The sequence below is a fragment of the Catharus ustulatus genome, chromosome 15, assembly GCF_009819885.2.
Source record: "Catharus ustulatus isolate bCatUst1 chromosome 15, bCatUst1.pri.v2, whole genome shotgun sequence".
In the NCBI taxonomy this organism is placed as follows: Eukaryota; Metazoa; Chordata; class Aves; order Passeriformes; family Turdidae; genus Catharus; species Catharus ustulatus.
The window spans coordinates 4,400,121-4,411,524 of NC_046235.1; the positions used below are offsets into that span (position 1 = coordinate 4,400,121).

The following is an 11,404-nucleotide window of genomic DNA, read 5'->3' on the forward strand; positions in this document are numbered from 1 at the left end:
CAAGGTAGGTTAGGGGTGGCTTTTGAAACACTTTTAAAATTTGATTTGACACGTTACTGTCCAACAGTTGCCCCAAAGCCCCATCTCAACATGAGTATCATTGCTTTCCTAAGTAGTTTCCCACCTTATTTAAGTGCTGAAAGTTTGCTCCTGTTGACTAAACAAAGACATGGGAAGGGCAATCCAATTGTTCAGCCAATACAAGCTGGGTAGGTTTTAGCTGTGCTGCCTTTGTGCTCTGCTGCTGCAGCTAAATCAGAGTGGTAGCCACAGCTGGGCAGCTTGGCTGGGCAGCACCAGGTCTGTGAAGCCTCTGAGCCACCGTGGATTAACTGCAGGACTAGTGAGAAAATAATGCCTGGAAAAGGTCTGGGTTTGGAGAGTTCTGCTCTGTGGTTAGGGCAGAATGGGGCAGGAGAGCCCACAGAAGAGACAGGTGGCTCCATCTCAGTAATGTTTCACTGTCCCTCAGAATGGGGACACTCCAGCAAAGGGGGCACCTGCTGCAGCTGGCAAGGGAGGCTGAGAGCTCCAAAAAGGTGCCACACACATTGATGCTGCTGCAGTCCTACAGCTAAACAACTCTTTATCTGAAAATGGATGAGTTTTGGTCATGGAAGTGTGAGAGCATTTGATTTGTTTGACTTTAGGAAAGGCAGTTAAACCCAATATGATTATCTTTCAAAACACTTGGATTTGCCACAAAACAGGACTTTTCACCCTTAGATCAAATCTGTCACCAGATTTGTCAGCATGCTTGGGCATCGTTTGTCAACATTTTTTCAACTAACTTAGGGCAGATCTTCAGTGACTGAATGGTCACATTTCCCTATGTTGGTCTTGGGGGTTTTGGAGGCTGGCAAAAAATTTAAATCTTCTTTTTATGTTGAACTGTTTTTGCCAAAGGTTGCCCTTGAACTGGTTTTGTTTTGTTTTTTCCTTCTAAGAGTGACGACTCTGAAGATGATGAGCCTTGTGCAATAAGTGACCGATGGGCTTATGAGAGGTGCAGTCAGCGGTGGTCTCGCATTGACAGCCTGGCAGGTTCTCCAGCAGAGGAAGGTGCTGGTGCCTCCACCCCAGGCAGTCCAATATTGAAGATCATCAACAACCAGGACAGTGTCTTTGTGGATCATGGTGAGAAGCACGATGTGTCCTCAATTCACAGCAGCAGCAGTGCCGACAGTGACACTGCTAACTCCCAAAAACCTTTTGAAGATGTGGAAACCAGCACGAGTTCCTCAAGATGTTCCTCAGTTAAGGTACCTTCACTGGACTCTGCTTTTAGTTGTTCTCCTCCCCGCAGTGAATTTTTAAAAATCACCAGTGAGGAGAAGCTTTTGGATAAGTCACCATCTAAAAAGAGGAAAAGCCTTCTAAAGAAAATGGAGAAGCTGCACTTAAGGAGCTGCAATTTAAGGAGTGGTCAGACAAAGGCCAAACCCATAATAAGTGAACCTGTTCTTCTGGAAGGACTTAATGAAGAAAAGATGAAGATGCTGAACTGTGTAAATATTTCTGACCTCTCTGGCATCCGAACAAAGAACAATTCTTCCTTTTCTCCCCGGAGCTGCAATAGCAGCAATCAGTCTGTAAATAGCAGCACAGGGAGCACTCCAAGTCCTGTTATAAAACCAGGCAGCCCCTGTGAAGGAAGTGGGACGTATGCAGAACACATGGACTCCAGCAAGCTGTTGCTGGGGAATGATCTATCCCAGCAAAATCTAAAACATGACTTGACATTACAAAAGAACCAGATGTTTCAAATACCACAAGGCCATAAACCTGGCACTTTCCCCATGGTACTCACAGATAGCTCCCTGTCTCCAGCAGACAGCTCTTCAGTCAACTGGAGGACTGGGAGTTTCCACGGGTGCAGGAGGAGCCAGAGCAACAGCGGTTCCAAGGATCCCAGAGCCCCCAGGAGTCCCTGCTCAGGAAGAAATAACAGGCTGAGTGTGTATGACAACATGCCCAACCCTGACCTGGAGAGCCTGCAGGCAGCACAAGCCAGTGATGATGATGTTTTTTCAGAACTGAACAGTGTCATAGCAGACGTCAACGGTCTCAAAAAGTTGGTTGATCAGTGGACAGAAAAGTTGTCAGATGATGAGGATTCTGACTTTGCCAGTGACTTGACCTCTTTGTATCCACCCTCCCCTAAAGAAAGCTCTCTTGAAACAGAGGGCTCAGAAGATAAGACAGCAGGGGAGGCTGAGGGAGAGAGCAGCTGTGGCCTGGGCAAGGAGATTGGTTCTGCAGACCTGACATACATCACAGACTCTGCAAAGACCAACAGGTCAGCCATCCTTGGGTTTGCCTTTCGTTCTGTCCACTCAAAATAGAATTGATTTGGTAGAACAAAGTATTGAAGTGTGTCCTAGGTAGCAGGGTCTGCACTGCTGGTGGCAGGTACTGCTCCACAGGTACCAATATCTGGCCTCTGCTGAAAGTAGGGCACTCGTAATCTGCATGAGCCCTCAGGCATTGGAATCAGGGAAACAGTCTGTATTGCCAGTATTGCTCCTGGATGAGAAGTACCTTGTTTAAGTGCAACAAACTGCAGGTCTTTTAGAGTCTTGGGTGCTTCACAGATGCAGGTAGAAAACAGGGATGGTGGAAATAGCCCTAAGCTTAAACAGTATTTATCCCATAGGCACGGGAAGCAACAGTGGTGTGTGGAAGAGAGTGTGAACCTGGAAAGCCTTTCCCTTCAGACTGATGGCCAGTCAGCTGCCCAGCTGGCCCGCACACAAAAGCTGGCATTGTTGAAACTCACAGCTTTAATGGACAGATATTCCCCTTCCAGTAAGCAGGGCTGGAACTGGTAAGTTGTCTGATATTAAAGCCACCTAAGCTGGGAAGAGAGGAGTTGATGTAAGCAGGTGAATTTCCTTGTCTGCCTACATTGCACATGTTCAAGATGAAGAATTTCATCCTATTAAATGGCCAGCAGCTTCATGGTTATTTCCACAGCTCCAGGATTTCCTCTGCTGTGAGCTGTACTTTGGCCCCTTGCTGCTGGTCGTGCTGTTATTGATTTTAAAGCACATCATAGTTTCTCTTTAAATCTGCCCAAATGCAGGGCTTTGTCAGAGGGCCATCCCCGGGACTGTGGGACCTGAGGTGAGAGCTGGCTGCACTGAGAATCCAGCCCTTCAGCACTGTGTCTGTTTGAACTAAGCCAGTGACAAATTCAGACACTTCAGAGGACTTAGATACATCAGTCAGCATTTTGTGATAGGGAGTTGGTACTTGAATATAGAAAGAATTAAAGAACTCTGCAGTGCCGTAAAGGGATGGAATGTATTTCCCATGAGGATGCTTTACTAAAGTTAATTTCAGCAATGAAATAAGGAAGTCATTCCTGTAATTGCCTTTGTGATTTTCTCTCCCTTCTGATGCTGTGTGTACAGGTATGTGGCAGAATTTGGGGTTATGACAAGGTACAGCTCAACCCTTTCTGATGAGTGTAAAGCAGCAGGTGGAATGTGCTGGACACACAGTAAGCTGCATCTGCTGGTTTTCATTTCCAGGACCATACCAAAGTTCATTAAAAAGCCAAAAGCCTCAGACTACAAGGACAAAAATGTGTTTGGGGTTCCTTTACTTCTGAATGTGCAGCGAACAAGCCACCCCCTGCCCAATGGCATCCTGCAAGCCCTGGAGTATCTGAGAAATCACTTTCTTGACCAGGTATGAACTGGAGGCAGCCCAGAGCAGCTCTGGGCCATGAACAGATCTGCTCCAGGGAACCAGATTCTATTTCATACTTTTATGAAGGACTTTCTTGCTTCTTGCCCCCTAAGTCTCTCAATAGGCAGAAGGGTGCAGATCTGAGCAGGCACATGAGGAAATACCACTGCTGATTCCCTCTGGGAATACCCTTAGCCCTGTACTGTGTTTTTGTGCCTTCCCTCACTGAAACCCTCTGCAATCAGGTCTCTTGTTGCAGGCAGTCAGGCTGTCTTTGCCTAGGGAGGTGTTGTGTCTCTGCTCCCCAAGGAGGCAAATCTGCCAGACAATGTAATGTCATTGTTCCTTCTGTTCTGTGGCTGCTGGTAGTGCCAGAGCTAATGTGAAAATTAATCTTGTTTCAGCTGAAATGCACCACTAAGCAGAGAGGAAACATTACAGCAATGCCTGTAACAACTTTTTGTGGAGCTCAGCTCTGTATTTATCCCTTAAGTGGAGATGGCAGAGGAAGTGTGTGTGGTATTTCCATAGCATAGCTGCAGAAATGGAGACCTTTTGACATGACACATATTGGTTAAAGAGAGGACTTTTCTTCCAGTGCTTTGCCATCGTCTAGGTGTCTAATATCACACCAAAGTGCACAAGTGTGTGAGTTCTGGGAAGTGACAGTGCAAGTGTTTTTAATTTTGAGGTTATGGTATCCATTCAGTTCATATACATAAACCAGAGTGTAAATACTGTCTCAGTGGCACAAAGTAGAACTATCACCTGAAGCTTTGGTGGGGCTGAGCTCATGGGAAACTCCTAAGTTGACAATCACATTAAAAAGAAAATTCAAAATTTCCCTCAAAATGGCATCTGCCCTTTGCCAGCCTGTGGAAGGACTAGATGTATTGGATGTGTCAGGTGTTACCAGGAGCCTTGAGGATCTCACAGTCAGTTTGTGGGAGACAGCACTCGATGATTGTTTGTGTTTGGTGGACACATGTTGGTGAATTTGAAACTTAGAGTTGCCATGTGTAATCATAACCTTCCCAAGAAAATGCATGTATGTCAATGGCAGTGATTTTAAAAGGTAGAAAGTACTTTTGTATTAAATGAAAGCCAAATGAACATGAAAATTGGTATGTCACAGCTGATTCTGTGGGCATCAGCTGTGGTTTGCCTCAGAAAAATGTCTGTGTGGCTTCTAACAATACAAAAGTATTTTGGTGTTCAATTCCACTGCCATAGGACATTTGCTATTACAAGGAAGGTGAAGGATCATTGTTTGTCAAAATTTTGATTCCCAGTGACTCCTCTCTATGTCTCTTTTACCCACAGGTTGGCCTGTTCCGAAAATCTGGTGTTAAATCCAGGATTCTGTCTTTAAGAGAAATGAATGAAAGCAACCCAAACAATGTCTGTTACGAAGGGCAGTCAGCATTTGATGTGGCAGATATGGTGAAGCAGTATTTCCGAGACCTTCCTGAGCCTATATTTACCAGCAGGCTCTGTGAATCCTTCCTCCACATCTACCAATGTAGGTACCAAAATCTATCATTTTCCAATGCCTTGGATATCTTAATTCTCAGCCAGACTAGGACTAGTGCCAAGTCCCCCTGTAGTCAGAGGAGATTTCTGACAAGATGAGTTCATTGTGGCTCTGGACTTGAGAGCCTCCCATCTGTATCCTATGAACCAGCAAGTTCTCTTCCCTGAAGGATGAGTGTAATGAAATGCAGCAGCAGCCCCCTTAACTGTGCTTTTAAACAGTCATTTCCTTATACAAAATTAAGAAATAACCTGGTCCCCTTGTTCATGGGGTGGCATAGCTCCTTGAGCGAGAAGACCTGATATATTGATGACATTTCTTTATTAAGGTGCCCAAGAACAGCTGCTGTGAAACAGCTGGGAAATGCCAGCAGCTTTCTGCCTGTGCTCACACTGTTACTGTCCTTGAGACTCAACCCAAAAACCAAGGAAACACAAAGCTAAAATACTGCATTTAGTGCAGTATAAACAGGTTCTATTTCCAGTACTTTGCCCTCAAGGAATTCACTTTCAAAAAACAGGTGGATTGGGGAAGGAACTGGAAGTGGGGCTAATGTTGTTGGACCAGACAGTTTCTTCTGCTTTTGAGAAAAGGTTTTGAAGGACAAAATATGAGCTTTCTGGGAGGACTGGTTTTGCAGACTAACCTGTGTGGCTTTTATTGATCTAAGTCAATGAGCAGCAGCTGTCCTGTGCACAGTGTAGGTTCATTAAAGTTCTGTTGGGTTTTATTTCATCACCTGTCAGGGTTTTAGAATCTTGTCTGAAAATGATTTATTTGTTGAAGTAAGTTTTCTTCTTGCATTCACAAATCCTTCTTTGTAAGGAGGTCTACTGTTCCCATGTCCAAAGGATGTGTAACTTTTCCTCCAGTTATTGTAATCTGGCCACTGTCTACCTTCTGTCTCTTGTTTTGGGAGAGAACAGCAAATGTGCAAATTCTGTTCACCCCACTCACCCATCTTCTGCCAGATGTGACTGGAGCAAGTGCACAGATTAAATTAATCTTTTGGAGATGAGAATTGTGCTGCTTTCACCAAGCAGTGTGTTTTATGTGTTCTATATATGTGCTTCTACCTGAAGGGAAGGAGGAGTGATCTTCTGCCCTTTGTAGTGGTGTTAATTGGAGAAATGCTTGTGCTGGGATGCATGGCAGGATGAACCAGACCCATCTTCCTGCTGGAGCTGTTTGGGCAGACAGTCTCAGTGGGGGTTGGTGTGAATTAAAATCTGTTGGCAAAGCACAGCTCTCTGAATTGAGTTATCTGAGAGCATCTGTTCTCTTCATGCTTGAAGCTGAAAGGAAAAGACATTAGAGCAGCTACCTGCAGCAGCTACCTGCTCCAAAGTATCACTGCAGAGTAATATTTTATGGGGAGACAAGCCCTTACTTGGATTGTGACTCAGTTCAGGATATGTTCGTTAGCATGGTGTTCAAGATAAATTGCAAGTCAGGCAGCAGCATCCCTGGGTGTGAACATGCACTTGACAGGCAGTAGGAGAAATGGTTTGTGTTGGATGGGATAATGGCCTTTCCTTGTCTGCTGTGAGCTTGGGACAAGGAAATGGATGAACCTACAAGTGCCCTGCTTGGGATCCTGCTGATGGATGCTCCTTCTGTAAGTCACGTGTGATTTTTGTCATGGTTCATGTTTTCAGATGTGCCAAAGGACCAGCAGTTTCAGGCTGTCCAGGCTGCTATTCTCCTTCTCCCAAAGGAAAACCGAGAAGCTCTCAAAATCCTCCTGTTCTTCCTGCGAGATGTGCTGGCTTTTATTGAGGAAAACCAGATGACCCCAACCAACATTGCTGTCTGTCTTGCACCTTCTTTGTTTCACCTCAACACCCTGAGGCGGGACAGCTCCTCCTCCTCAACCAGGTATTGGCACCTTGATGCTGCTGTCCACAGTGGAGTAATTGCTGCAGTAATGCTTTCTGTAGTGGCCTGGGCTCAGTGTCTGACTTTGAGGCAGAAATAGACTGTGTGCCTTGGGGTTTGCCTTCAGTCTGGTTGCTCAGGTGCAGCAGGAGCAGCCTGTAGTGTGTGGAGCAATGAGCCACTCACTGCCCAGTACAGAGGGCTGTGGTAATGTCTCACTGCCATGCTGCTGGCCAGTCTGTCTGTGTCCCTCACCACTGCTGCACTCCTCTGGTTGCCCAGGAGCCCAGCATGTGGCCCACTGCTAGCAATAAAGTGGTGCTGGCCATTGGAAATGTGCTCCTACACTGGCAACCTGAGCTCAGGTGTAGCCTTAAGGTCCTGCAGATACCTGGAAGATCGAGGCAGCTACTGGCACTGGTTCTGCTGGATGATAAGGGGGATCATTCCTACCAAACTGAGCCATAGGGATTCTGTAAATTTATCTTAATAAGTTAAAGTATCTGGGTTGCATAACATCCCCTGTTTGTACGTGCAGGGAGGAAGGTGCCCTTGGGGCCAAAGTAGACAAATAATCTCTGAGAGCAGTCATGCCTTATCTGGCCTCCTGAGGCAGGGCTGTTTGCTCTGCTCCTGCTCCTGGGCTGTGGGCAGACAGATCAGGGCAGGAGAGCACAACTGGCTGTGCAGGAAGCATCATGCTCCTGACAGCGTAGCGAGCTGAACATCTCACTTGGGGATCTGCAGGGGAGCTCTAGTCCCAAAGCAGAAGCTGTCAGATGTGCTGTTGGCATCTTTCAGGCTCTGGATAGCACAGGGGAAGGGGAAGGAAACACTGAGGATTTTCTTTTGAATGTCACAAAACATCAGAAAAATGCCTCGGGCATCCCTGTGCTGAGCTGGGACACGGCAAGGGAGCCACTGTGGGGGCACCTGGGGATGCATTGGAGCAGTGGCAGGTCCTGCTGGATTGCTGTGCTGTTTGAGCTCCTGGGAGCTACATTCTGAGAGTTGTTCCTCTTAGCTTTATATCAACACTGCTCTGAAATGTTAGGACCAAAGATAGCAATGGAGTTTTCTCTTTGTTGTCAGTATTTAGAAGCCAGGATGCTTTGAAGCTTTAGCTCTGCTGTAACTGTGCATTAATGCCTTGGTGCAGGGTTCCCACTTCAAAGGGTTCAAGCTGACAGGTCTGACTCTGAGGAGCAGCACTGAGCACTATTATCTTCCACCCAATTTTCAAGCCATTTGGCAGGAATGTGCATAGATACAAGTTTCAGAAGCCAGGACTAATGATGTAATACCACTAGCATGAATTAAAAGAGGGGACTGTTCTAGAAATATATTGGGAGTGGTTTAGGCCAAAGGATTTTAAAGTTTCTAAATGGGCTTTGCAGGTACCAAAGGAGCTTGATATTGAAGATTATACACAAATAAGCTTGGGGTCATTGTTGTTCTTGCCTAAGTGTGTGATGTGTTTGGGGAATAAATTCCTTAACTTGCCTTTTTTGGGTTTCCATTACCACTGGTCAGTAGTGCCCTGGACACCTTTGGGATGTGCTGGGAGGGATTGACCTTCAGTGGTCACATTACCTGAGCCCTACATGGCACATGCAGGTCCTTCAGTGCAGTGTGTTTGGTGTCTGGTTCCCAGCACTTTGCTCCTCATCCCTCCTTTCACCTTCCCCTCTCCTAGATCCAGTCAGAGGAAGTGCAGCTTGGGGAAGCCAGACCAGAGGGAGCTGAATGAGAACCTGGCAGCAACGCAGGGCTTGGCCCACATGATAATGGAGTGCAACAGGCTCTTCCAGGTACATCACTCATTGTCCCCAAGCAAAAGCTCTGGGCATCCTGGGGGGAGGGCAGCTTGGAGCAGCAGCTGGGCAATGTCCCTGCCAGCCCAGCTGCTGCTCTGTGCCTGTGACAGATGGGAGTCCTGCTGCTGCCACCAAAGAGAAAATGTGTCATTGCAAGCACTCCTCTGTTCCCCCCTCCATCCCCAGTGTGTTGGGGCTTGACTCCGTTGGCTTGGGGACAGCTTAGAGAGCACCTGTGGGGCAGTGGCTGCCATGTGCCCAGGCAGGGAGGCCTGGCCATCCCTTCTGGAGAGTGGGTTGAGGTTTTGCTGCTGGGGCCTGGCCAGACCAACAGCCATGCCTGTGCCTGGCCATTGACCCCAGTAATCTGAACCTGGACCTTGGCCCACAGACCGACTTCCCAGCTTGACAACGGCCTTTGCCCGTCATTGTGGACTTGCCTAGTGATCCTTAGACTGTGGCTAACCCTGGTTGCTGTCCCTGGACCTGATCCTGACCTCCCTTGCTGCCTCACCTTCCTGGCTGTGCCTCGGACCTCGTCACTGTGGATGTGTCTGATGTTCTTGACTCTTGGCTGACCCTGGCTGCCACCTCCGGCCCAGCTTTGGCAGCGTGGGACAGGGCAGCTGACCTGCCAGCCCTGTTGTCCCACTTGACACCTGGCCCCTTTCCCTCAGGGGTGCTGTCTACACTCCAACAGTCAGCTCATACCTTCTGATGCTCTTCTCCAGTTCCTCATCCTCACTGCCCCATGGCTCCCCTGCACTGACACGTGGCCCTGCCCCAGGGTTCCCCCAGCACTGATTCCACAACCAGTGCCTGCCTTCTTAGTGACACCCCACCCCAGGACAGGTTCCCAGGGGTCTGATCCCTGCATGGCATCAGTCTCCAGCCCAGACAGGGCTCCTAAGTGCCCCCTCCACCCCCAGCCCAAGCATGGGTCCCTGTTTCCCCAGCAGTGGCCTGAGCCCCTCTGCCCAGCTCTGGGGCCCCTTGGGGTGCCCTGACCCGCTGCCTGCCCTGTACCCTCTGGTCAGTCCTGGCAGTATGGAGCTGGCCCTGTTCCTGGCTGCCCCATGGAATAGCCCCATGGGAACTCTGAGCTACCCTTGCACACATGGACATTCCATACACCCTGCTATGACCATTGCTGACTCCAGCCCTGAGCTGTGGGGCTGCCCCTCACCCTGGAGTGCTGGGGTCCTGCTGGTGTGGCCAGGGTCAGCATTTGGTGCTGAGACTCAGGGATTGCCTGGAGAGGGCTGTCCCCTTCTGCTGGAGGCCACAGCTCAGTGTGGCAGCCTCTGCTATGCCCGTCCCTGGAGGAACACCCAGGTGTGCTGCTCTGGACCCAGACTAGGACTGGTCACTGTGGCCACCACTGGACTGCAGCTGGTGCTGCTTCTGCCACTGAACCTGAGCATGTGTGGCCCCCGTGAGCAGGACTCGGCTCCCGTGAGCAGGACTTGGCTCATCACCACTGCCACCCCCAGCCTGCCCAGCGTGGCCCCAGGTAGGGTGGGATGGGGCCCTGGCTGGGGAGGCACTGCCCAGCCCTGCCCTGCTCCCCCTCAGCCCCAGGAGCAGGGAGAGCATGGCCATGGCACGGGGGTGGGTGCAGCTGGGGGACAGGGAGCAGAGCCCAGGGCCTGGGCAGCTGGTGGTGTGACATGGCTGTCACCCTGCTATGACTGTGGCACCAGTGCCAGGCCTGGTGGGTGTGTGGGCAGTGCTCAGCCACTGGGAGAGTGCATTTGCACAGGTCTGCACTTGGTGAAGTGTCAGCTGGTGCCCAGCACATGAGGTGCTGGACACTGAGCAGCTGTGAGAGCCAAGCCCTCCCCAGCTCTCTGGTCATGGGAGAACCTCATACAGATCTCTTGTATCTACATATACAATATATAGATGTATACACATGCATATATATATATGTACATACAGATACACACGTGCATATGTTAGTGAGCACCTGCATCAATGCAGCAGCTTCTGTCCAGTGGTAGCACAGCTGCATTGCTCTGCTGCTTTAGCACTCTGGAAGATTTTTTAGGACGCTCACAGCAGAGCCTCCAACAAACCCCAAGGCAAAGGCAGGAGCTGCAGCTCCTTGCAGTTGCCCAAGATTGACATACACTGCACAAACAGGTTTGCAACTCCACAGGGATTGAAAACACTGCTGCTGAGGGGAAAGGCATTTACCTTGTGTTTTCCTCAGAGGGAATATAGTTTAACTGATCTCCTCCCCTGGGCTTCCTGCTTCTCCAGGTAGAACTGCTGCCTGCCTCCCCACACCATCACAGGTGACATCAAAGGCTGGGTGACCTGCTCATACCTGGCACCTAAGGTAAAGTGGATGGAGGGACTATGGATCAGAGGATCACTGGCTCTGGGAGTGTGGGTGGCTGGAGAGTTTCCTGGAGGTACCCTTGGGTGTTCTGAGTTCATGGGCTTTGGCTCCTGCACCAAGAATTGCTCTGAG

At 49.0% G+C, this 11,404-nt stretch overlaps 1 protein-coding gene across 2 annotated transcripts in view; it reads left to right on the forward strand.

The window, feature by feature from the left end:
- LOC117003335 (rho GTPase-activating protein 7-like) overlaps positions 1-11,404 on the forward strand; it is a 45,924-nt gene that overhangs the window by 34,267 nt on the left and 253 nt on the right. Inside the window, exons 5-12 of one of the 2 annotated variants that reach the window (XM_033073213.1) lie at positions 948-2,299; positions 2,657-2,827; positions 3,537-3,696; positions 5,020-5,218; positions 6,889-7,108; positions 8,805-8,919; positions 9,317-10,438; positions 11,191-11,269. In XM_033073213.1, the coding sequence (XP_032929104.1) occupies positions 948-2,299; positions 2,657-2,827; positions 3,537-3,696; positions 5,020-5,218; positions 6,889-7,108; positions 8,805-8,919; positions 9,317-9,334 (2,235 nt within the window). In that variant the 3' untranslated portion in view covers positions 9,335-10,438; positions 11,191-11,269. Of the gene's footprint in view, positions 1-947; positions 2,300-2,656; positions 2,828-3,536; positions 3,697-5,019; positions 5,219-6,888; positions 7,109-8,804; positions 8,920-9,316; positions 10,439-11,190; positions 11,270-11,404 lie in introns of those variants that run through there. The other variant, XM_033073212.1, reaches the window with a different exon arrangement.